Source organism: Cuculus canorus, chromosome 19 (assembly GCF_017976375.1).
Source record: "Cuculus canorus isolate bCucCan1 chromosome 19, bCucCan1.pri, whole genome shotgun sequence".
Lineage (NCBI taxonomy): Eukaryota > Metazoa > Chordata > Aves > Cuculiformes > Cuculidae > Cuculus > Cuculus canorus.
The window spans coordinates 6,608,975-6,635,423 of NC_071419.1; the positions used below are offsets into that span (position 1 = coordinate 6,608,975).

Here is a 26,449-nt window from a genome sequence, read left to right on the forward strand (position 1 = left end):
TGCCCTGTGGTAGCAGTACAGCCGTGAGGCTCTGTAGTTCTGCGTGAGATTAAATTGTGCACAGAGGCTCTGGTGCAGCCGTGACTTGGCATAATGCACACAGCTGTCTTCCAGATTGTGAGGTACCCTGAAGCTAGTGGAGTATGAGAAGAAAAATCAGCCGATTCAAATAAAAAATAAACAATAGAACCACTTTTTATTTTACCCTCCTGCTTCCAGAGACCTGCGCAGAAGAGAAGCATCTACGGGAGAGGGGCCGAGCGAGATACAGAGAAGGGAGGTGTGGAAAGACTGAATGAGAAAGACGCTGACTGCAGTGACTCCTGGGAGCAAGTCTGTGCAGTCAGAGATAAGCCAGAAAAGCAGAATTCAGTGCACTCGGGGAGAGGTAGGGGTGGGAGCTGTTTCTAAGCAAGCATTCGTGTAAAAATTGCTATGCACTTTCCTTTTTGCTTTAGCAGTGGTTGTAAAGGTGCTGCGGGCTCTAGTGTGAGCACAGCTGCTGCAAAATCAGTGAGGCAAGAGAACACCGTACACGGCCTGTCCCTTCTGTGGTTGTCTGAGCCTTCAGCCTATAACTGAGTCAAGAAATGTGTTGTGAGTGGGGGAAATGTATTTTTGATGTTGAAGCTATGTGGGTCCTCCCAGAGATCCACAAGAGCAACTAGGACAACTCATTTCAGTTAACAAAAGGCTTTTTCCTGCCCTGTAAGAAAGAGAACATCTATGCACTACTAAAAATTACTGAGAAGGTGACACGGAACAGCAGTGTCGACTGTCACCTCTATATGAGTAGATCAGTGGCCAAGTAACTGAGTTGTGTCCCAAGATGCGAAGACAAGCCCTGTGGCTGAGGTGGAAGGTCATTCAGCTGCTGTCTCTCCATGAAACAAACCCCACCGTTAGGCTTTTTCACAGGGAACTGCATTTGACTCGCCGAGCTGACTGTACGTAGGTTTTCAAACAGCAGCTATGCAGCGTTCGAAGGAGGTGGATTCTCTTGGAGCAGGCAATCCCCTGAAAGGAGACTTCCTCCTGTCTGTTTGGCAAAGGCTGTGGTGTGTGGTCATTATGGTTTTTGAAATGCTGCCTTTTACAAGAAATATAGGTTTCTTATGTGGCTTTATTTACTTCCTATGTTAACTCTATGAATACGCTACTTTTTGACTTACTTTGAATAAAGTGAGAGCGCAGCATGCGAAAAAGTTGCAAGCAAGCTCCATCTAGAACATCACCCGTGCTGCTCTGTTGTGAAAAGAGGAGCAGAGGAAACAAACCAGAAAGGTGATTCTTGCAGTGAGAATCATGTCAGTTCTGCAGCAGGATGTATGGGTGAGTGTGTAGTACAAACTATTTCTATGCTTTTTTTTTTTTCTCGTACAGTGAATTAGCGTAGTTGCTCTCCTCTCATATTTGAAGACCACAGTGCCTCAGTCTCTGCATAAAGCCTTGGCAAAGGCATCTTGGCTAGAATATCCATGTCTTGCAGAGGGTCTGTGCTGGTATCAACTGTAATTCTGTGCAAAGGGAAAGGGGAACTCAAAGCAGATAGAAGACAGGAGAAAGTGCAAGCTTCAGAAGTTACTTTCTAGTTCATTATCTATCCCCTCTGGCTCTTGTCTGTGAATTATCCTGGAGTATGCTATAAATGGGTCCAGCTTATGCTAGCATTTGTGCTTTGCCCTGCTTGGACAGGACATTTGAAGTTTTTAAGAGAGATTCTGAGAACTTGCCTAATGTCCAGCAAACTCCCAAGCTTGAAAAGAGGTTTGCTTGGCCCTTCTTGGTCACTGGTCTGGAGAGCTGTACTGGGAAGAAATGGCTTGATGATGGAGATGTAACAAATCAATCAGAAGTACTCCTGCTCAGCACAATAGTGCTAACCTCCCTTTGTGCTACTGTAAGTAGGAGCTCAAGGTACAAGACAGTGGGAAGTCTTGTCTTCAATTGTTGTTTCTGTTAACATGTATAGTATGATGACACTCATGAGCTATTGCCTGTCTTTATTTTTCACAATTGTATTCTTGAATGAGAAGTCATTGTGCACAATAATATTGCCAGTATGCTGGAACGTGATGTACTTACAATAGGTCTTTATTTCTATATGTATCCATTGTGTCACCAGTACCAGTTACACCCTAAGAAATGATATTATACCAAATGCCTATGGAATTGCTCCCTTTCACTGTGGGTCAACACTAGGTCAACTTTGTGGAGATCAGCAGATACGTAACACACGTCCCCTGGCTTAAACTTCAGAGTCTAAAAGGGCTCACCTTCTGGAACATAGTGTGGCTACCTAGGATTGAGACTTATGATGCGATTGAGTCTGTAGGACAAGTGTCCAAGTTCACATGATGTGCCATGGAAAGAAGGTGGAAGCTAAGCACAGAGAAAAACAGTTAAAATAGCAGGTTGATGGGTGCTTTTGTTCATAATGCACTTGCTTTGAAATGCTTGCTGCTTACGTTGGCCTGTCTGGCTGCTTTGTTGGGGAAGCACTTTGGTTCAGGGAAGATAAGAGCTCATAGAGGCCACAAAGCCAGCAGGGAAGTCTAAATCTGTAACACAGCCCTAGTGAATGGCAGAGGAAAAAAACCCAGATTTATCCTTGTTCTTGCCCCATGTCTGAGTTATAGAATTGCTGATGAACGTACGTGCATGTCACTTGAAGGATCGGACCAGGAAGGTGCTCTCAAGGGCAGCTCCATCAGGCTTCTGCCTTCTGGTGGAACTGGATGATGCCTGTTACAAAGGAGCACCGGGCTTGACTTAGTGTCCGAGAAGTGGAAAGCTACTATCATTTCTGGGATGCTTGTTTTAGCAGTCTGTAAAATTAATAGTAAATATTTTCAGCCTTGCAGATGTTCTGCGGCTCATGTGTTGCATAGGTGTCGGACTGCGCTTTAAGGATTTCTTAGAGAAACACGCTGGAGTAAGAATGTTTGGAAACATAGGCATTGTGTTGTGAGATGAAGTGCTGTTCATGGAATGCAGCCTGTATGAAGATGCGGATGTTGCCCATCAGTGCAGTGATCAGAAGAGTCGTACCTCAAAGTGCTGATACCCCTTGATTGTCTGGGGATTCCTGTGATGCGTTGTGCCATAATGAACTAAGGAAGAGGTCTTGATAGGGATGTGTGTGAATGATGAATGATTGACTATAAGACTTTATCATTGACAGATGAAATGAAGATCGCTGTAAGCTTAAGCAGGAGCAGGTTTGAACTGCGTTCAAACTCCGTGGGGGCGGCAGCTGTATTTCTTGCTGTGTATTGGCTTAGTGCTTTGTGCGGTGCGGTTCTGACTGAAATACTGTCCCTGGGCACCACTAGAGCACAGGAAATAACAAATACTGGATTTACAAAACAAACAGCCATGTGAAATTGTGAAGGCTGTGTGAATCTTAATTTCCTGAAACTAATATAATCCAAACTGAGGATTAATCGTGTCCCTTAATAGCCTATTTGTCTGTAGATACTTAATAAGAAATCAAATTGAAATTAAATGATCAGATGGTGGTGTTCTCTCTTCTGTTCTTTGGAACTACTTTTATGTCTTCGTAAGCTGCTGTTTTGGCTTTTTAGTTGAAGCTTTACTTTCTCTAGTGCATTCTAATCCAAGAATCTCCAAGGACTGACAAACAATAAACTGCAAGGATGCTGTGTTGGTATAGCTAGACTAGATTCGTATTTCAAAGCCCTCTACAAACAGCTTTGCAAGCCTTCCGGTGTCCCTGGAGGGAGGAAAAATAAGTGGCGGTGAAAGTATTTGGTCTGTCTTCCATTTAGAAGAAGAGACTGTACCATGGACTCAGTTCTGTTGTTAACTGCCGATGACTTTCATTGCAGCTTTAGTGAAAACTAAAATCATGCATGAAAAAGCTTTGACTCACTCCTGACAGGTTGCCAGTGTATGGAGAAGGTGCAAAACCACTTAAATTCTGTGATGCAAAGAGGTTCACAAGGGGGCGAAATTAATTTTATAGTCCAGGATTCGCAGTTACCTGTCCTGTGAACTGACAGACCTTCTTGGGCTTCCCTTGTGTGTGTATTTTCCATGTTGTCTTTCTGTTCTGAAATACAATTTTTGCTGGATTGAGAGCTGAGCTCAAAATTGCATTTGTAGTACCGCATAAAGGATTGTTCTAAGCCTTCTTGTCCAGCCATAGTGAGGTTTCTAGAACACGTGGGCAAAGAGAGTTTCTGCCTGGTCTCTCTGAAGATCTGCATTGATGCATTTCCCTCTCATGGGTAGATTTGTAACTGAAATTAAATTTCTTGGTCAGTATTATATAGTGATCTCTTGAAAAACCTCAGGGTTTTATTAAAGCGAGGAATTGTGAAAAAGTAGATAGTGTCTTTATGCAACACAAAGGCGATGGCTTGGAAGAGGTGCTTTTCCACTTGAATTTGATGGAAGGAGGGAACGCGCAATGCTCATTCTTGGAGTAGAAGACTATTGAGAGGCACTTGCTATCTGAGCAGATATGCAGTATATATATATATACACTAATATACTGCCATTAGTATATTCACTTTCTAACAGTGAAGGAAGGTGTGGTTACCGCTGCTGAATTGTGGCTTCAGGATCATAGGCAGGGTGCCCACAAATGCTGTATTGCTGGAATTAGATGACACTGACTGTTACGAGGAATCTCTAAGCTTTAGATCACGAGCCTAAGAGCGAGCTAACTGCTTCTGGCAAAGCATGAAGGGACAGACTTGCTCATGTGATCGCTTCTTTTGTGTTTATCAGGTTTGAGAGCGTTTATTCTAACAAAGCAGGTGAACCAAGCACAATACGCCCAAAATGACCACTGCAATGCTGGAAGACTAGTTCCTCCTGCTCCAAAGATCTGATTATCTCTTGGCAAGAAAACATCACATCCAAGAGCAAGTGTTTGACCAAAGGAGTAAACAAGTGTTTTTTTTGACTAGCAAATCGTGTGTTCTTTAAGAACAAATAAACCAGCTCATGCAAGTGCCTTCTTTTAATGAGATAATTAATGGAGTCACACTTTCTTCAATGTAGTAGCAGGTGAATAAACACAAGAAACTTGCCTGAAAGTCAACGTGTGCCTCTTCACTAAGTCTCAGACTCTTCATACAAGTATCTGCCCTACTTTTTTTGACTGCGTCTATCGACATTTTCTTCCCTTTCAGTACAATATAGGTTGGATTATACAAGCAGTTTGTCACTCTTGTGTGTCTTATAGTCTAGAGGGAAATGTGTTTAGTCCGTGTTACCTTTAACTTGTAATTCTCTGTACTGTGCAAGTCATTAATGAATTCTGGAACTTGTTTATAGAGCAAACATGCTTTTTCTGTCATGAATAGCACCTTTTTCTTCTGTTCCAAGATACCTAGTACATTGAGGGTTTTCATATAGCGCTTGACTTTTAGAGACTACTAGGGAAACCCTGAGCCTCCAGTGCCCTGATCATAAATGTATTGCTGTATGATGTAAAGGTTGTCTTTATTTCCAGCGTGTTTGGATTTTGTTTGAATGTTGCTCTGCAGTAGCTGCTAGATTGCTTTTCATCCCTCAAATATTACTTTTATTGCGTTACTAATGCAGCTTTCAGCTCAAATCTGTACTTTAATGCAGCTCTGCGTACTAAAATAGAAATAAGACTGGAAGGGATGATGTGATTTGGTTTGCCCTGAAGTAGCTAGTGGAGAACATGTGTAAGCACTTCAGAAGTGAGCAGTGCGAAATATAACAATAAATGCCTTTTCAGGTCACTTCCCTGCCTGAGCTCTTCTAGTCTGGGATCCATTGGGATTTGCATCCTTGGTTCTTTTTGTTGTCTTTATTTAGAAGAGGACATCTATTGCCAGTCAGGCCAAGAATTTATCTAGCTCAATATCCTCTGTGACAGTAGTCAATAGAAAATGAGTACAAAATATGTGTAAGTCTTCTAATAACTGATGGTTTGAGAAACGTGGCTGATTCTCTGATGAGAAGCAGATCATCTCTCAGATGATCTGATTCTACTTTCCCAACTCTGATAAAATGCTTGGAATCGCATTGCTAGAACTGTATCTCAATATCTTGATAGGGAATTCTGAGTCAATAGCTAAGCAAAAAAAGATACAAGAAAATTAAGTATTTATATTCCCTGAATACAGCTTGTCTGTCTGTTTTAGCTGCTGCTTTGCTGGGTTCTCTGGATGAAGCCTAGTCTGAAGAAGTGGCACAGTGTGGTTTTCCTGCTTAAAAGTGTAGGAAATCAAATGTTGTCGTGCCACTACTGCATGTTACGAACAAAGCGACAAAAAACATAAATTTCAGTTCTTAAGGTACAAAGTGGAGGAGGAACCCGGGGGTTGGTGCTCTCAACTTAATGGAATAACATTTCAAGCACAAAGTCTGTTATGGCGATGTCTATAATGAGGCTGCTTTTGATGTCGTGCTAGAGACTGCCTTGTCTTACAGGCGAATCCCTGCTGCCCTCCTTGTTCCAGCACTCAGTGCCTTATAGCGTGTTATCTCTGAACACTTATTCCATCTATTTCCCTCCTTGAGCCTTCTTACCATGCATCTCCTGTGTTAGAATTGAATAACCCGCTTTATCTCACACTTCTACTCTTGTCTGCCCAAGTCATCTGACATCTGGTTGTTCTTATCTCACATATCGTTTCCCTAATTCTGACTTCATTTCGTCACTTTGTGCTGCCCTTTCTGGAGCAACAGAGGTCTGTGTGTGGATCTTTTACCTGGCTCCTATGTGGATTCAGACTGTGCTGCGTGTTGTCCCCGTCACACATGCTGTGTTGTTGTAGTTGATTTACAGCAGCAATTTGATGCCTGCAAGAGGGCAGGCGATGCTCCCATGTGTTTCCTTCTCCTTGGCTCCTGGCCAATTTGTCGCAGAATTTACTAATTTGTACTTTTTAGTGCCTTATGATTTGAAAGGCTTAGCCGGAGCTGGGAGAGAAAGGGGTTTGTCCAAGAGATGGGGAGAAAGGAAGGGAAGAAGAGGAAACAATACGGATGCAGTGGGCTGTTGCTGTATCAGTTGTAGTTTTTTATGAAGCTTTTTGTCTGTAACTTCTGATAGGAGTCAAGTGTAGAGAAAACTTAAGTTGAATCACATGTACCTGCCAGTGATTTGTGGATAAGAACACATCCGTTTTCTGATTATTCTGATTATTCCATTTGCGCATTTTCACTCAGAACTAAAGCAGCGCTAAGGAGTGTTGATTTAGGTGACTAAATTTGGCTGATGGATTTCTCGTCTTGTCCTCTATGAGGACTGTTTTCCTTGGAATAGCCCAGGGGCTCCTTCAGTTAACACAGTAAATGGCATCATTTTTTTATAATGCTGGAATCCAGATGCCACACAGGGGTTTTTTTCCGTCTGTATTTGTCCTGAGTTTTTGCCTTAGCGGCTGTGACAAGGACAGCAGAGAAGTCAGGATTTTGGCCAAGGCAGAAAGCTTCAGGGAAACATGGAGCACGGCGTGAATGGAATCTTACAAGCTCGTGCTTGTAAATGCAAGTAGTGCTTTTCTTACACTAAAGCAGGATTTGATACTGCAAGTTGGAGATCAGTAACTAGAGCTTTGTCTCGGTGTGCTGGAAAGGGCATCTGTAGTAATAGGATGCCTTTTTCTCAGGCACAGTTAAATTCAAAAGTCAGTGCAACTCAGATGGGTTTGTTAGGCTAAAAACTGATGCTAGAGTAGGTCTTTATTGATGTGTTGACCACAGACATATAGGAATGGATCTGAGGCAGCAGAAATCTGCTAGAATGATGCAATACTTCAAAGATTCCAGTGTTATTCCCACTGGAATGGAAAAACTCTATTTGAAAAACAAATGGAAGAGAAACCCTGGTTAACTCTTTATGGTTCTGAGAAGTCTGAAATAATGAGAATGGGTTACAGTCTTATTTTAACTGTTAGAGTTGTACCAGAGTTCCCGTTACTCCAGACTTAAATTACTGCAGATATTTTAATTGAGTTGTTAGAGATTGTAGGATGCCTTCATATCCTCCTTTCACTTGGAACTACTCTGCAGTTTTTGATGTTCTGAAGTTATTTTGACAGCCCTACAGATGGAGAAATTACTTTTATAGCTGAGGAAAGGGAAATGTAAAGAAGTAGAGCTTTCATATGTCAGGAAGTCAGTGGCCAAACCCAGGAGCTGAAACAAAATTGCTCAAGTCCTTGTCTGATGTGTTAAAACAAAAGCTCGTTACTCATCTTTGCTTTTGTCACTGTTAAGCTCATGCACGGCCGAGAGCAAGATGCTCAAAATAGAGATTTCTTGTTCACCTGGGTGGTTAGTCACTACCAAATTAGCCAAATTATTCATTGTCACAACTGTTGAGGGAGGGAGGACTGCGTGCTAGAGTTCCAGCAATGTAGGTAGGATGTCTTTTAACAAAGAAAACCATATTCATGCTGTAGGAACCATGGTTTGAAGTGATGCTTCTCCCACTGGGCAATCGCTTGTACTTTCAGAAATGCCCGGTGGCTCCTGAAGAGCCATGTGAACAGCTGAGTACGTGAAAACCAGCCCACAAACCAGCACGGTCATCGGTGGATGCAGTGAGCATGCCTAGCCTTGCTCAAAGCACTTGGAATTGGAGAAAGAAAAAGCAAAGGAGAACTTGTGGGCTGTGGTTGCTAGGTCAGCATTTGCAGAAGGATAGGGAAAGGCTTCCTTCCTTTGAAATGACTGGAAGTACACAAAAATTCAGGCTTCTTGTGAATGTAGAAGGAAGCCGCTGCCACTTTTGCCTTGGTGATACGTACGCTTTGAATAGCTGGCCAGGAGGAACCCTGGGTGGACGCAAGCCTTTGGCTGCTCTTGATTCTTTCAGAATCATATGGTGTTTGCTCGCTGGAACAACGCGGTGTCTTCTCCAGCCCTGAGGCTCGGGGTGTTGAGCGAGTTTTGTTGTTGCTTGGGTAATTGTATTTTGTCAAAAGGAGGTGTGCTAGTTTTCAGGCTATGCTTCAACTTCTCTCTTCTTTCTAATGAAAGAGATTATTTCTTTCCAAAGTACAGACGGCTATATTAAATGGGGTTGTTAGTTAGCTTGGAACTAGAGTTGAGGGAGCTGTAGCTGTTACAGGATTAGAGAGGATGGGCTGTGAGTATGGGCTTCTAAAGAACAACAAGCTCTTATCCTCCTTGAGGAGGAGCACTTGGGTTTTGTGCCTTAAACTTCTTTATGGCCATGGCTGAGACTGACTGTTAGAATCCTGGTATGCTTATAGAAGCAGAAAATCTGTGAAAAGGGAAGGAAACAATCATTCACTCATCTGAAACTTCCTGTTTCATTTCAGGGACTTTCTGCCACGTGGGTCTGGCATCGTAACCAGGCGCCCACTGGTCCTGCAGCTGGTCAACTCCACCACAGGTATGTGAGCTCTCTTGCCTGTGTATCCAGCTGGATTACTGTTTTAGTCCAGAAGGGTCTCGTTTAACCACTGACACTGTTCAGTGTGGAAAAAATAAATAAGAATTTTTCCTCATAAAAATATCCTGCAGCTGGTTTTCGGTTCTACCTGTTTAACACCTGCGTTAAATGTACAGAAGCAAAATGCTGCTTAAGTTTTTTGTTTTGATGGATTAGGCAAGGCTCCTTGCCTACTCCTTTACCTATGCAGCTGTGACTCTTCTGAGTGATTAATACCTAAGAGCCAAGTGACCCTGCTGATAATGTATTGAAATAAGGATTGGGCAGAGATGATTTAATGTACTGAAAACTCAGTGTAAGGACACTGGGATCTGGAGAAGAAAGACTACAGAGTTCTGTGGATGATCTTTTGGGCAATTCAGTACTGCCCAATTACTTTTACTGCCAATTACAATTACTGCTAATTACTTGGAGGATATTTTCATTACTTAATATAAGTGAAGATCTCATCCAGGAGCTGGCAAGTGAATGTGTCGAGGTACACATTCCCACTCCTGTCAGGTGAACTTGCTCTATCCATGGCAGTCCTCTTGTCTGCAATAAGGAGACAGTTTCGCTTTTAGAAGGCTTTTAAAATTGAAACAGAAGGTCCTTGGATTGGTTAGCTTACTCAAGGGCTGACATACAAACTCAGCCATCAGCCAACCCAAAGCCATGTCAATGGGGTTTTTTGGCTCTCTTGAATGTTTGTATTATGTAGTGAAACTGTTATTTACCCCAGCACTGTAGTACAAAGCTGGTCCAAGTTCTCCTGAGGGAGCTCCCAGTGTCGTTGTGGATGTCTCCACTGCTTTAGGCTTAGTATGCATTGCTTAATATGGACAGAAAAGGTCCTGGATTATTACTTGGATGAAGACGAGTGAGGATGCCGCCTTTGCTGAGACAAAAGCTGGATTGTGAAGATGTCAGCCTCAACTGAGTCCTCTCAGATGTTGATGTGGCTGCACTAACTTCAGTGCTAACCTGCGAGGTCCTAGTGGAAAAGCCCCTTTCCAGACTCCTTCTCTTCAACTGATTTTGGTTTGCTTCAGGACATGTTTTCATTGCTTTCTGATTTCAGTGAGTATTTCTGACTCTCTGTTTAAATAGAATATGGCGAGTTCCTACACTGCAAAGGAAAAAAATTCACTGATTTTGAGGAGATCCGTTTGGAGATTGAGGCTGAAACGGATCGTGTTACCGGCTCAAACAAAGGGATTTCCCCTGTGCCCATCAATCTTCGAGTCTACTCTCCTCATGGTGAGTCCTAATGCAGCATCTGAGTCAGGAGACGGACGAGGCAGGTTGCTGCTTTGTCATACAAGACAGAAAGAACAGAGATGAGAAGGGGAGCGTGCTTGGATTTGGGCCATGCTGTATCAAACTGCCAGCCTTAGCCCTTTCTGCTAAAATGGGTTTGTCTGCCAGCTGAAGTAGCTGACTGGTAGCAGAACTCCTTGAAACAACTGAGGTCTGTGCAGAAACTTGTTTCTGAGTCTGTTCTTTTCCATCAGTGTGGGTGTCACAGTGCTGCCTTCTGTTCCCTGTGTCTAGTCCTGAGCCTGACCTTGGTGGATCTACCGGGTATGACAAAAGTCCCAGTAGGGGACCAGCCCCCTGACATCGAGTTTCAGATCCGAGATATGCTGATGCAGTTTGTCACCAAAGAGAATTGCCTCATCCTGGCAGTATCCCCAGCCAACTCTGATTTGGCCAATTCTGATGCCCTGAAAGTTGCAAAGGAAGTGGATCCTCAAGGTAAGTATCTAATTAGTGTGATGTTACTAGACAGTAGCTTAATTTTCCTTTTACCCTCTGGTTGTGATTAGCCCAGTAGATGTGGGCTAGTGTCTGTTGTCTTGGGTTGTATATTCACCAACATATACTCTTCTGAGAGATGCTAGTGAGTGTTAACAGTTATGTAATAGGATTTTTGTTATTCCCTTTCTCTTCCTTTGTCTGAGCCCCGTTTCCAAAGAGATAAAGGATATCCTTTCCTTTAGTCCTCTGCATTCTGCCTGGAGAAAAATAGGAACACCTGCACTAGAATTCCTCTCTGCTGCAGCACAGCGTGTGCATGTTTCAGCAGGTTATAACAGAACTGAGCTCAACTACTGTCTGTTTTGCTCTCTTGGCCTCCTGGACACAACGGGAACTGTAACATTTGAGTTCAAGAGCCCTTGAGCAGCCAAGTGGAGCAATCTGTAAGCTCTGTGAACAGAGGAAAATATCTTTTGTATCTTTTCCATAGGGCAACGCACTATTGGAGTCATCACTAAACTGGATCTTATGGATGAAGGAACTGATGCACGAGATGTGTTAGAAAATAAATTGCTTCCTCTCCGTAGAGGTATGTTTCCTCATGCTTTGTCCAGAATCTCCTTCCTCCGTTTTCCCTGTGTGAGATGCCCAGGTCTCATCCCCTTCCTGCAACATGTGTTGCAGCTTGTGGTTACGCCGTCTCTGTTCCAAGCTGGGACTGAGAAAAGCTGGGGAACAGGGATCAGTCGCGCTGTTAATAGGAACTTTTTAGGTATTTGTACCCTGATATATAGTCCTAGCAGAAGCGTAGCCTTATGCTCTTACCTTTGCTTTCTCTTTCCTTACTTTTTTTAAAAAGGTAAGCTGCAAAAATGGAACTCTTGTTCAAAAGACCCTTCGTCTTTATGTAGATGAGATTACAATAGTTTGTCAGGTGAAATAACTTTGGAGTGTAATACGTGCTCTGTTATAGCCATAGTGAAGTACCTGTCTTAAGGACTCTAACAGAAGAGTCTCAAATGAATGAGACTAGGGTATGCTTCATGATTGGGGGAAAAGTAATAAATGAGCTAATTCTCAGTTGCATAGATGTTTATATCAAGACTTGGGCTATTCAGTCAAAATTCTAGTTTAAAACTCTTGCAATTGCTTCCTAATAATGTGTTGCCATCAGAATTCCCCCTTTGCAGTGCTGCCAGCTGGGTAACTTCATTCTTAGTCTGAGTCCTGTTTACATTCTCATCCTTTAAGCCATCTGATCTCTAACCCCACTCTTACAGGTTACATCGGTGTAGTCAACAGAAGTCAGAAGGACATTGATGGCAAGAAGGACATTCAGGCAGCTCTGGCTGCAGAGAGGAAGTTTTTTCTCTCCCACCCAGCCTACAGACACATGGCTGATCGCATGGGAACCCCCTACCTGCAGAAAATATTGAACCAGGTACTGTCAACAGTTGCAAACTACTGCCCACTGTCACAAGCATGGCTAGGCTGGCCATCAGGGCTCTTCTGAGATGGAAGAGTACAGAAGAAACTGAAACTTGTGGTCAACAAGCTAATAAATGCTTTAAACTGTTGTACTGAAGTGAGACTAGTGAAGATTGGTTAACTCTTCTTCCTCTGCACCATAAAAGGCATTTTGGTGCCAAGTCCCTTGAAGCATGCCTGCGTAATACTGATCCAGTGAAACCCATTAAGGCAAATAACAGCGCTTACAGCCCAAAGGCAGAGCACTGCTTTATCCTCTCAGTGACACTGTTGCAAAATCAATACTTGGTTCATGGCATTCACGCTATCAGAATGCAAGGTCTTTCTGGTTAAGCAAAAAGATACCTTCTAAATTTCTTGTGGTCTCTGTACCTAACTAAGCTGCAAAGATTGATTTAAATGTGATACCAATAGTCATTTTCCTATCTATTATGGCTGTCTTATATCCTGTCTCATAAAGTAGCATCTTATTGTTACTTCCCTCTCTGCTCCCTTGAAATGCTCTAAAGTGATAAATTACTTCATTCTTTTTCCTTCTTTTTAAATATTCCTCTTTAAACTGGAGTTTTTCACTGTCTGCTCTGTGGAAACTGAAACACCCAACTTATTACTGCTCTCTGCCCTGAGATAGACCTAGTTGTAGGATCACTCAGGAGGATTGAATACAGAAGAGAGGAGCAATTCCTCTTTATTTTGTGGTGTGGAGGTAGTAAACTCTTCCTGGTAAATGCCTACAGGTTTATTACCGTCTTAAACCTTCTTCTTGTGCAGCAATTAACCAACCACATCCGTGACACCCTGCCAGGGCTGCGGAACAAGCTCCAAAGCCAGCTTCTCTCCATTGAGAAAGAGGTGGAGGAGTACAAGAACTTTCGTCCTGATGACCCTGCTCGCAAGACCAAAGCTCTGCTTCAGTAAGTGGCCTCAGTTGCGTATCCCTCCCTGGAGGTGACTGCTCAGCCATCACTGGTACGTCACGGTGTTTATCTTCTTTCAGGATGGTCCAGCAGTTTGCTGTGGACTTTGAGAAACGCATTGAAGGCTCTGGAGACCAAATTGATACCTATGAGCTGTCAGGAGGAGCTAGGATTAACCGCATCTTTCATGAGCGTTTCCCCTTTGAACTTGTGAAGGTACTTGTTCCCTGCCCTCCTGAGATCCACCCTCCCCTCTTGCCTGTTACCTCCTGTCTCCTTACTGCCCTTGTTGCCTTTCATCTTTCATCTTTCCCTTTGGCTACTTAATTTCATTTTTTTTCCTTCTATCACTTTTTTCACTTATTTTTGTCTCCTTTATTGGAGCTTTCCCAAAGCACTGACCTTTCCTCAGTCCCTGCACTTGTGACAGAACTTAGCTTTCTTTCAGTTAAACGACAGTATTTCTTTGGCTTAGTTCCTAAATGCAAAATTTAATCTGCAAATTAATTTCCTTTAACACAAAGAGTAGTAAATTAACGACTGAATGCCCTTGCAGATGTTATGCTAAAGCAACTTTGAATTTCACATAGTACAGATGGTGCTTGGACTTGTACTTCTTTGATCCTGAGCACCAGACTGGACCTAAAGCTGCCCTGAAACACAAAAAGCAGGAAAGGAGGTGTAGATACACCTGGCATTACTTCTGTCTGTCTCCTACGAGTGGCATGGAGGTGGGAACAGTGTAGAAACTGTTCTATGGTCATAACAGTTGAAGAGGATTTTTATGGAACAGTTATTTTCTTGCATGGCGAAGTGCGCTAACCTGATCAGAAGTGGTATGGTAAAACTTTTTTTTTAATGTCAGTTGGAACAGACTCAGGAGCCAAATCACTCCATTCGTGGTTTTTCTGCATTTTGCTCTCCTTTTTTTTGCATTTGAATAATACCATGAGACCTTTTTAATGAAATACAAGAGCCTACTCTGTATTGGATAATACATTTTTATATGTGAATTGTAGATCTGTTAGTGGTGTTGACTGAAAAACCAGCTGCCAAGCCCTCATGCTGTGTCTTGAGACAAAATGGTTTGTTTTAGAAAGCAATCTAGCACTTCAGTCCTTGTTTTATCTCAAAGAAGCTTCTTGGGAGATGTTGAGGCTTGGTATCTGTAAATGAAAGCCCTTCACTGTTCGTATTTGTCCAAGATATCTGCACTGGCAATAGAAGCTTTACGGCTGGGCTCTGTATGCAACGCTTGGACTAATAACTCTTTTGTCACAGGGTAGTGCTGGCACGGGACCTCTTCTCTGTAAAGCACGCTGTTGTGCATCCTTGGGATGGGCAAATAAGTGTCCGACAGTTTCTGATAAACTTCTCTCTTGGTGCAGATGGAGTTTGATGAGAAGGAGCTGCGGCGGGAGATCAGCTATGCCATCAAGAACATCCATGGTATCAGGCACGTATCACGCACTAGGCAGACCATTGGCTATATAGCCTTGTAGATACCTCTAGACCTTCCGAATGGAGTTGAAGACTTCAGAGGTACGGTAGGTCAGCTAAAGAGGAGGGACGACCTCCTTGGACCAGCTCAGTGGCTTGAATCTGGGAGTAGGGAGACTCATCCAAGGCAGTTTGCTTTCCTTTCCCCTGTGAGAGTCGCAGAAGCCTAAAAGGTAAAACTGCCTTGGTGACTGGACATTTTCTCCTTCCTTCTTGTCTTTTGACATAAGAAAGGATAGAAAGAGGGATATGAGCCCATACTGCTTTCATTTAGTTAAAACTGCAACGCTGGTTTTCACTTTCTGCCTCCATACTAACCAAGGGTTAGTTGCTCAAAATGGTTATTGGCATTGAGCGCATCCTCCACCAGAGACCTGAGGGATCTTTGCGGTGCCCATCACCAGGATCCCAGTGGCCCAGGAGGTAGTTAGCGAACACAGTTGTGTTCCCCTCAGTGGAGGTTGGCTGTCAGAAAGCAAGTTGTGCTGCTTCTGGGAAGGTGAGCAGCTCCTGGAGCCCTTCCTGCCCACTATGGATGTGTCTGTATTTACCAACCTAGATTTATTTTCACCCCTTTCTTTTTGCTCAGTCACTGTCTGAGCTTAATAAAGGAGATCAAACGTGTTAGTGCCCTAGTCATGAAGAAAACCTTTCAGAAAAGGCCTCCCATCTGCTGCACAGCTCTGAGGTCAAAATATGCTGTGGAGTGGTCACCCCTGCCACCCTCAGGCCTGATGGCTGAGGTGAAATGGTGGCCTGTCCATGGCTGTCCAGCTTGGGATCCATTTTGCCCTTAGCACATCCTCCCTGGAAGTGCCAAGCATCCCCTGTTTTTCATGGACTCCAGTCAGGGCTTGTCCAGGGGATGTGACACTCCTCGACCCCGGGTGCCGGGTTTCGGTGATGGCAGTGCCTGCTCCAAGATGTGTGTGTAACACTGTGACATTCTCCTTGCCCCTTCTCCCCCTCCTGCCTTGTCTCATCCCCACCCTGGGTGTTTAGAACCGGTCTCTTCACACCCGACATGGCCTTTGAGACCATTGTGAAAAAGCAGGTGAAGAAGATTAAAGAACCTTGCCTGAAATGCGTGGACATGGTCATTTCGGAGTTAATCAATACCGTTAGACAGTGCACCAAGAAGGTAACCAGAGGCAGCATGGAGCTGACACCTTCCACCCGCTCGCTGGCTGTGGCGCAGCATTGTGACCTGGGCAGGGACTTGCCTGCAGCCACACTCGGTGTTTCTAACCACCTCCTCAGCATGACTAGACCTGAGCGGTACCCGCCTGGGGCGATCCAGCCAACAAGCCAAACAGGAAGAAAAGCTCTGTGGGCCATGGGCCATGACCCTGCTCCCTCAGTGTTTTGGAGCTAAAGGAGATGTCCCTGATGCCCTTCTGTTTGTATCATGACTTTTGGTTCCTTCCAAAGCCAAAGGTACTTCTCACATGGCCACATTTGGCTTTAGTTTCTGGATTTATTATCCAAGCCGGAAACTGGGATTTAAATTTCATCCCATCTGCTATTCTGTTAGTAGGAAGGTTATTCCCAAAGTAGCCTTTGGGTGCTGCTGGGGGCACGTATAGGGCTGAACTTTGGAGACTGCAGCAGTTACAGCTGTGGGTTATATTGCAGGGCAACGTCTCTGTGGTGTTTGGCTTGGTTTCTGGTTGGCTCAGTCCATCTCCTGTCCTGGAAGAGCAGCACATGGCTGAGACAAAGCAAATTATTGTCCATCAACCCCTGGGGTCCTCCTGCTCTCTCAGAGAGAGAGAGAAGGCTTCAGGTTTTGCTCTTTGGGATCCATACTGGTATCTGTTGTGGCTGAGGGAGGGAGCGAGCCTGCCTTCGTTCTGTCCTTTGGATATGGCAGCTTTCGTTTCCGAGGCTGGGGTTGAAAGGCAGCAGGATAAGATGGTTTGTGCTGTCGCTCTCAGCCATGGCTCGCTGCTTCAGGCAGGGCTGGGTGCTGGTGAAAAGGTGCCTCGGTTAGGATGGTGGTGTGGGCATTGGAGACTGGAATCGCCACTGGCTATTCAGGTGCAGGTAAATGGGCGTTGCAGGAGGTGTCTGGACAGTCTGACACCCTGTCTCTGCAAGGGTGGGGAAAGGTGCCCGAGTGGTGATAGTTGCAGAAATGCCTAGTCCTTGGGGCCGAGAGCCTCTGTGAAAGGGCTCAGGCGTGCGGGCACAAGTTTTCCCCCCAGCTCAGGCTGGGAAAGCGAGGTGGATACAGTGAGAAATTGCTCAGGTTTCTAGAGTGCTGGAGGAGCTTCCTTTTTCTGTCCTGCTGTCCTCTCTTGGGGTGTGTGACTGTGGGGAGCACCCAGAAAATTGCCATTAGAGCCTGGCGACAGGTAAGCACAGGCCCTCAGGCTGCCAAGTATCCAGAGTTGCCTGCTAACTGGATCAGAAGGGCCCTTTTTTTCATGCCCTCTGAAGCTTCTCTTGATTTGTTCTCCATCCATCAGTTGCTATTCAAAATCTCCCACTCATTCTTTCTCTTTGCATCCTTCCCTCCATTTCCTACTTTTCTTCATTGTTTCTTTTTGTTTCCTCTTTTCCTGACAGTTGCAGAATAGCCCATCTGTTCCAACTGTGGCGCAGGTGGTGGGTACAGCAGGATGGGAAATAAGGGTGGGAAGGAGGCCACAGAGGTGGGGAAATTTCATGGGTTCAGGATTAATGCATTTCATTTTAGCTTGGATCCTACTGCTAGGAATCTGATGGTTGACTTCAGAGCGAGTTGTTCTCTGTGTGCTCTAGTAGCTATGGTTACAGTTTTGTATCTGAAGAAATACAATATTGTCTTTCAGGTGATGCTCAGATACTGGAAGGGACTGAAAATTTTAAATATTTATTTTGTGCAGGGCTCCTTAAGGGGAAACGGTGAATATTGAGCTTGGCACGGCAACTGGATTAGAGGGAAACCACTGCTGAGTCAGAGGTTATGGACTCAGCTCTGGAAATGCCCTTGCGTTGCTCAAAAGGGGCATTGTTGGCACCTTTAGAAGAGAGCTTTGGGTGAAGCTGAATCCTGTAACATACTCCAGCTCTTTGCTGCTTAAAAGGCAGACTGGTTGTGGGTCCTGTAATATGTGTTTAAGAGTTTTAACACTGGTGTTGCTTGGGAGCTTGAGATGGTATCCACAGGGGCGTGAAAGAGGAGGTGAAGGGGCAAATAAGATATAAACGAGGTGGTGGTTATCTGTAGCTGGTCCTGGACCGGTTGTTAGCTGTAAGCACCCCAGGTTGACTATTAACTGGATCTTTAGGAAGACACTATGTGCTTCCAAAGTCAAGGAGACATTGATCCCTTGAAAGCACTTGCAAAGCAGTAGTGCCCCATGCTTAAACAAGTAACTCGGATCACGTAACAAAGAGCATCCTGGCTGAAGCTCTGAGGTGCTGAAGATGTGCTGGAAAACTTCTTTGGGTGCAGTAACCCCAGGATTAATTAGGCTATATCTTAGTACTTTAGTTTCTGTGGAGATGTGGTCTATATTGGGTCTGATGCTACAGGTTGGCAGGGCAGAATGGATGCTTTTGTAGCGGCGTGTGCCCTGTAGCGTGTTTGCATCTTTTATAAACACCGGGTACATCTGTTTTCACTGAGGAATTTAATGTTACAAGGGAGGTGAAGGAGATGATCTCTGGAGCAGTTTGTCTGAAACCCTGAAACCGAGATATCAATTCAGTTCTGCCAAAACAAGATGCAAGTGGCAGACCTTTGAGGGTCTTAGCTTGGCTCCCAGTCAGGATTCCTGCAGCTGGAATAAGGAAAACATAAAGGGGAGGTAAATGTGGTGGGAAGGAGAGGGGAATGTCTGAGACAAAGGGAAATGAGACATGGTGAGCCTCTGGGAAGAGAGGCTGTGGCTCACCGTGGCAAGCAGCTTTGTCTTAAAATCCAAAGAAGCTTTCCTTCAGGAAGAGATCACTTGATCCCTGGGGGGTTCCATCCATTCATCTTGCTCTTGACAGCTCACCATTTCACTGGCCCAGCTGCTCCTTCACTCCCTTTGCCACTTCCATTTGCCTGTAGACTCTCCTGATACTTGGCAGTGCACAGGCCCCATAGCAATGCTCACCTGGTTCAATGAACTAATGGAATGAACCAAAATCTCACTTCTCATTTTGCCTTGTGTTTTCTCTCTTTTCCCTTCTTTCTCTTTCCTCCTCCTTCCTGCTCTTTCTCTGCTTCGCTTTCTTCTTCCTCGTTGCTTCCTCTCACCCTGCCCCTGCCATGCAGAACGGGTCTCTTCACGCCTGACCTCGCTTTTGAAGCCATAGTGAAAAAGCAGGTGCAGAAGTTGAAGGAGCCGAGTCTGAAGTGTGTGGATATGGTAGTGAGTGAGCTCACATCCACCATCAGAAAGTGTAGCGAAAAGGTAAAGAAAACCACAAAATGCGAAGAAAGGTTAATGCCCACCCCCTTCCCACACACTTCCACGCTGTTTCTCCACACACAGCCCAGACATTCCAGCAAACCTAGGGAGAGAAAATGGATATAAAGGTGCATCTGAAGGAGAGCAGCAACCCACAGGTGTAAGAGTAGTTTAAAAGCAGGCCAAGAGACGTGGGCATCAGCTGCTGGCTTCTTTAGCAGAGAAGTGAGCTGGGTTCCAATGGGTTACTCTAGCATACCCTTTACCTCTGGCTCAGTGTTCACTTTAGCGTGACTCGGACCCTTTGCCAGCCCCGTTTGCTGTGCAACTGCCTGCACATTTGGAACTTCTTACTTGTTTTATCTGGGACCCCCTTAAAAACATTCAGATGCCCTAGAAAAGCTGGAAAAAAGACCTTGCGTCCCCACAGCACGAGTGGTCTGCAGGTTTCATCCTGTCTGTTGAGCAGTAGCACATACAGAACAACAGCTCTTAAGAGTCTGAGGTGCAATGTGTTCCGCAAGGGATATTCACAGTCAACAGAAGGTTACTGTCCCAAAAGGCTTGGGGGAAAGCTTTTCCAGGCATTACACCCTCTGCATCATTCTCTTGCTGATTCCTTGCTCCATGGACTGTGCTCAGGGGGAGGTGGCGTGGATACTTCTCCTCGTGTGTTGTGAACTACAGGAGGTGGAGAGGGATACTGCCCTGAGTGCTGTGGAGGTGTCCAACTCTGCCTAGAGGCTGGGGCAGGAGCACATTGGGTTTTCCAGGCTGATTTCCCCCAGGAGAGGGCACCACATGCCTCCTTTAAAAAAAAAAAAAAAAAATAGGAAGAAAAAAAGCAGATGTGGCAATTTGTGTTAAACTTAGCAGTGAGGGGCCAGAAATGTGGCTGTGGCACAAAAGCGTGTTCTGGAAACTGAATTGGAAAGGGCTGATTCGTGGGTTATTTTAGGAGTTGAAAATTACAATTCCCTTCTTGCGGGGTGACAGCCAGACTAACTAGTGTATACGCTTAAATTGGGAAGGAAGGGAAGGGAAGAATTGATACGAGTTCAAAGTGAAGGCAGGAGTGGAACTAGTAAGGTCTGGTTGTGCTTAGGAACACAGAGCTCACCTCTGCCGCTGTTAAGGAGATGTCTCTGGCATGGCCCCAGCTCTGCCCAGTCCATTTCTTGCAGTCCTCTTGTGGCCAGATTGTGGAGGCCAATGTGACGAGGCAGAGTAACTCCTTTCCAGCCTATTTGTCTTGTGGGTTTTTTATTTTGAGGGGTTTATACTGTTTTCTCTATCTGGCTGGAGATGTCTGCTCTGGGTGGGGAGGAAGAAGGATCATAAAAACCCCAAGGATGTTGAATTCCAATTTTTTTATTGGACCATGTCGTTTGGGTGGCTGGATGCCCACTTGCTCTGTGGATTTTAGTCTGTGATATGGTGGAGGACCTCGTGAGGGTATTCCAAGGTGATGCAACCAAGATAATCCTGTAAGGAAGGTGATAGCAGCTGTGACATTGTAGGAGACTAATGGCTGTAATAAAATCCGTAGAGGCCATGGAGGCAGATGTTAGAGATGCAAAGTAACTCCTGGAATGAAAATAGATAGCAATACTACTGGTAAACAAAGGGGAAGCTTAAAATCAAATGGCTGTATGTAGAGAGAAGGTTAATCTTGCCTGTATCTCCCTCTGAAAGAGTAGAAGGTAACTGCCGTAGACCACTCTAGGATAACAGCCAGCCTGAGATGGGTTCTGATGGCATAAGGCAGTAACAGCAGAGAGACAGTAGTTAATTTGCAGTATTTATCTTGCATGTTATAGCTCTAACTGCTTGATGTGAACGAGAGCATGTGCTATTAGGGGAGGCATCTGGAAAAGGCTACTTTAGGACTGGTGCTAATTGTAAGGTAATACCCAGCCTGCTGTGGTGTGGACTGATGCTGCCTTTCAGATGACAAAACCAAACCTTTAAGCTCACTACAAGTCCCACAAGGCTTCTTGAAAGGAAGAGCGCTTGGGCTCTTGAATTAGCCTAACAGTCCTGTAGCCTTGGTTTATTGCTGTCCTCAACTATTGTGTGTTGTTGTTTGTGTGTTGTCACAATTATTTCGTTTCACCCCAGATGGTGAAGAAATCTTTGTATGCGTAGTTGATAAGACTGCATAGATGGAATGAGACTATCAATAAAGAACAGAGAAGGCGGCAAACCCATTTGTTGTCTACAGAAGTACAGCTTTCCTGTAAGAAAAGAGATTTGCAGTTGGCTATCTCCTGACTATTGGACAAAGTTGAGGGCTGAGGAGAAGGTAGCCATTAACAGCTGTTCTCTGGTCTGATTTTGAGCTTCTTCCACTTGCTTAAATGGAGAGTAGCTCCAAAATCGCCAGAAAGCTGGTGTAAGCATGTAAGCCCTTACCTTTAGGAGGACAATATTCTAGCTAGTGTTTTTCCAAAAGCAGGAACCTTCTGTGCCAGACTGCACTGCAGCATCTCAAGTGCAGGAAGGTCTTGCAAGTCAGCAGCCCTTCAGCTAAAGGTTGATCTATGTGCTGGCAAGTACTCCTGGAATCTGCAAAGAGGGGAACTAAGGAACATTGGGACAAATTGGTTTTCAAAGAGGACTGTAAGCTTGTATTTTGATTAAACAGGCAAATGCAGCTAAAACAGGATTGAAAACCCACTTGAGCTGGGACCTGGTCCTAGGCTGACAGACTTAACCCCTTGAAGGGTCGCCTGCTCTCCTGTCTTTCAGAGTCATGGCATTTCTGGGTGCTGTTTGTACTGCTGATGATAACGCCTTGCCCCTCTATGCCCTATTGCACGTTCCCTGGTGGTGTGACATCCTGTGGCTTGTTGGTGTCCCCTTTCCTTGCCCACTCTTGCTTCTCCTGTGCATGCTCGGGGTTGGAAGCTCCTGCATGGGAACTGATGCTGTCAATTTATTTTTGCATATGAATGTTGCTGGATGACCTGGGTTTGGAATAAACCACAACTTGTTTTGCACTTTGTGTGCATTTGTACTGGGTGGGAGTGGGGTGGTGGTGGGAGGTTTGACGTGATTTTTTTGCTTGACTGTGGTTTTTTAATTTGAAGCAAAGAAGCTGAGACTTGCTTAGAGGTTTTCCAACTTCCTGTTTTTCTGTTCCACATATCTTGCCCACCTATCCTTTGCCAACCCCCCCCTAAAGGAAACAGAAAGCTTTGCCTGTGTGTCTATGGAGCAACCAGCTGCCTGGACCATAAAGATCATGGAGAACACCCAGTTTGTGCTTTCAAGACAAGGTGGTGGTGGGGAATGCTGATTCCACTTGTTTTTTCCTGCCTCTGTAGGGTTATTGGTATTCAAAACAAACCACATACTTGAAAAGAGACAGGGTCCAAACTGCCCCTCAATTTCAGTTCCAGGCTATGGCAACTTGCTTGACTGTAATGGTACTGAAAGGGTTTGAGGCTGTAGTCGGGTGTTAGGAATATTGGTGCTGGTTAGTGTGGGATCTGGCTTCCTGTAGTGATGCTGCACGCTTTGAGCCAGTTCTTTCTATCATGTTATAATTGCTTATGTATACAAAACAGAAAGCCAAACCAGTTTAAGAAGCTTCTTTCATGTAAACTGGAGGAACAAAACAAAATGCAATATCAGTCACAGGCAAATGAGGCTCCTTTTTCATACATCGCCTTGAGAGGATGTTTGAGAAATCCTGTTTGATATGACAGTCAAATTGGAGCTAATATTAAAAAATGGGGAGTGAAATGATTTCATAGGGGATAGGTGGAGTGGGGAAGACAAGACTAGATCCTGGGTCTGGAGGATTGATTTCATTTGTCTGTGGAGCCTGACCTGAAAAGCATACAGTTACTGCTACTGAAATCCCTAGAAGCTTATCAATCCAGCAGGTAGGTAGGTGCTGTGTGAAACCTAGAGGGCTTCAAGGGTGCTGATTTTGGAAGTATCTCATAGATCGTCTCTGTAGATCTTTTGAACCACAGCCAGTAAAGTCCTGCTACTTCTCTGAGCAGGAAAGGATTCCCTCCTCAGTAATATGGCAAACAGCGTGGTGTGGGTGTGATGCGAGTATAGACTTCAGCTCCATAAATCTGCCCCAACATGGGTGGAGAGAAGGTGGAAGCAGCTGGATGCCCAGAACACGGTGTTTCTTGACGACAGGTACCCTTGAGTTGGTCAGATCCTCTGTCTCTGCAGATGTTGGAGAGGGCCAGATGCCTTCACTTGGTGCCTCAGCAAATGGGGATTGAAATCCAGGGAGACTTCCCACAGGATTCAACAGGTAGTAGCAACAGGCCATTCACCTACTTCACCTACTAAAATGGGATGCTGAACATTAGAGAAATCGTTCACTTTAATGTGAAAAACCCAGCAAGCAGTAGGGAGTGTGTTTACATCTGGGGTTGAAGAGCCTCCTGCCAGGCAGGTTTGGAGCAGGCCTCCAGTGAGGCAGAAGTTGCCACGAGAGTGAAAAGAGCTTTTCTCTGAAGCCCAAAGCAAGAGGGAATCAACTTTGCCCCTAGCAGATCTCCAGGAAATTGGAAAAATCTATCTGCAAGTCCAGCTTCCTAGAACTTCCCTTGAAAATCTCTGTTTGCAGGGTGTACATATGCATGCATAAATGTGGGGGCTGCTCCCCCCTTTGTACCTCCCTTTCCCATGTGCACGTGTTTTCTCTCTCCTGCAGCTGAGCCAATATCCTCATCTGCGTGAGGAGATGGAACGTATTGTTACTACTCACATCCGTGAAAGAGAAGGCAGGACCAAAGATCAGGTAGGGGCTTGGGAGAGCGGGTGGGATGAGGTGGGGGACACCTTTGAAGGGACAGTCAAGGCTAGAGGGGCTGAGCCCAGGGTTGTCTGGCTGCGGAGGGCTGATCAGATGGAAGATGTAGAGGGCTCTGCCTGCGCCTGACTGTTAGCAGTGTTGATCACTAACATCTGTCTTGCTCCGTCTGTGTCCTGTTTGGCAGGTCATGCTTCTAATAGACATCGAGCTGGCTTACATGAACACAAACCATGAGGATTTCATTGGCTTTGCCAAGTAAGCACCCATCTCCTATTGCCTCCTCCTCTCTGCATGCGTTTCCTGTGGCTCTGTCCTAAAGCTGTTCCGGTAAATGGGTTGCAAAGGCCCTGGTGTGGATACTGTGGTCCCAAAGTATGGTTTGGTGCTCACTATTGCCTGTTATTCAGTGGCTTTGTATTGCAAGGTGGGGGAGGACAACAGGGATGTGTAGAAGGGGGAGTTAAGAGTGTTAGAGTTGTGTCAGGAGGAAAGAGCAGAAGCTGTGGAGGGTTAATGACCCACGTGTGGTTCAGGTGGGAGCAAGAAGATGAGTAGACCTGGCTGAGAGACCAGATGAAAGCAGATTGGGTTATCAAGGCTTGGAAGCCAGTGGTGAGGAGCATGATTTCACTGTAGCAGCTATCTGATGGGAGCAGGATTCAGGTGGTTATGAAGAGCCTTAGGAGTTTTGAATGTCTGATGTTGTTTGCAGTGCTCAGCAGAGGAGCAGCCAGATGAGCAAGAAGAAGGCAGCTGGCAACCAGGTAGGCCAACTTCCATCTCTTTCACTGCTGCAAGAAGGACATGTTTGCTACCTGGAAGCTACCAGGTGGACAAGTGTTGGGTTGGATGCAGCAGTGCTCTAAGTTGTCTTTTTTACTCGTCAAACTCTGTTTATATCTGGAGGATAGCGTTTTAGTCTAACTGCAGTCAGGAAGAGCTGAGCATGTAGCGACAATGGAGGAAAGGTGCTGTAGAGGGAAGTGGATGCTTGATAAGCGAGATCTGGTTTTGGTTTCCTGGTAGAAATCCCTGTTAGTGGTGTGTAAATCCCTTTTTGTTCAGCCTCTTCACCAGCTGTGCTAACTCTCCTGATGTAAGGGGTACAGAACACTAGGATTGAACTCCATACTCCAACAGAGTATGGAAATGTCTTTTCTAGCTCATTCCCATCAGTGGTATCTACTTTCTGGGAAGGGATTTTGAGAGTTCATTGACACTTATGGAAAACTTCACTGGAAATACTTAAACCTCTGTACAGGGAGACAAGGGGTGATTATAGCCATGGTTGCACTGGGTACGTATGAGAACACACCCGTTCTTCAAGGGAGAAGACAGCAGTGGAGGGGAGGAGTTCCCTTCTTCCATCAGGAACTGCGAGGAGCATACATACAATTAAAAAGGAGCCAAAGACACTTTCTCTCAGATTTGCTGGGGACACGGCACGGCTATTGAGACTAGAAGATCTTGTAGAAACAAAGTTTTACAAGCAGCTTCATAGAGAATGGAAGCAAATGCTTTCGCTTAGTCTTTTTACGGACATTCACTCTCTTTATAAAAGTGTTGCACCACCTTTCCCTGCACATAAACATGCAGATGGTTTCAGTGCCGTTGACAGGCAGGTAGGTCAGCAAGGTTGGGCTGGCAAGGCATCCATTTAGTGGGATTTCAGAGCAGCTCTAGGGTACCCCATCCTCTGTAGCATACCTTACAGAAGAGCTGAGTATGAAACTGCGCAAAGGGTGAACTCTGGATCTATCTGTCAGGCGCTTTGGCTTTCCCATTAGCAGACTTCATTTTGGGATGGGGGTTGCTTTTGTTAACACCTAGAGTGAAATATTTGGTACCAGCTTCCAATTTATTTAATTTTTGAGCCTGTCTTCTCCTGCTCCAGCTTTCCTAGTAACAATCTCTCCTCTCTTTGCTCCTCTCCTGCTCTGCTCTGCTGCTGTTGCTATGGTTCCCCTTTGCAGGATGAGATCCTGGTGAGTAGAAGGCCACTCAGTAGGGTGTGCTAATGAACATTAATGTTGCATCTGGGAAGGCAAGAACAGCGCATAGACAAATTATTCCCTCTGCTGCTGAATGGGGAGAGGAGGGAAGCTGGCATTTAGACACAGGTGAAGCAGAAGTGAGGTGAAAAGGTAGTACGTTGAGGAAAAATTCAGAACTGCTGGTACATCTT

At 45.0% G+C, this 26,449-nt stretch overlaps 1 protein-coding gene across 22 annotated transcripts in view; it reads left to right on the forward strand.

The window, feature by feature from the left end:
• Nucleotides 1-26,449, forward strand: part of DNM1 (dynamin 1) — a 66,721-nt gene that overhangs the window by 15,412 nt on the left and 24,860 nt on the right. For 15 of the 22 annotated variants that reach the window (XR_008453051.1, XR_008453054.1, XR_008453052.1 and 12 more), the window contains exons 2-14: nt 9,306-9,379; nt 10,529-10,678; nt 10,973-11,176; nt 11,670-11,768; nt 12,460-12,620; nt 13,439-13,581; nt 13,665-13,800; nt 14,973-15,040; nt 16,087-16,225; nt 24,163-24,249; nt 24,449-24,519; nt 24,977-25,028; nt 26,238-26,249. Coding sequence is in view for 15 of the 22 variants with exons in the window: in XM_054084614.1 (XP_053940589.1) it covers nt 9,306-9,379; nt 10,529-10,678; nt 10,973-11,176; nt 11,670-11,768; nt 12,460-12,620; nt 13,439-13,581; nt 13,665-13,800; nt 14,973-15,040; nt 16,087-16,225; nt 24,163-24,249; nt 24,449-24,519; nt 24,977-25,028; nt 26,238-26,249 (1,396 nt within the window). In the remaining 7 variants the exon portion in view is untranslated. Of the gene's footprint in view, nt 1-9,305; nt 9,380-10,528; nt 10,679-10,972; nt 11,177-11,669; nt 11,769-12,459; nt 12,621-13,438; nt 13,582-13,664; nt 13,801-14,972; nt 15,041-16,086; nt 16,226-19,336; nt 19,476-24,162; nt 24,250-24,448; nt 24,520-24,976; nt 25,029-26,237; nt 26,250-26,449 lie in introns of all 22 variants that reach the window. The other 7 variants (XM_054084616.1, XM_054084622.1, XM_054084612.1 and 4 more) reach the window with 3 other exon arrangements.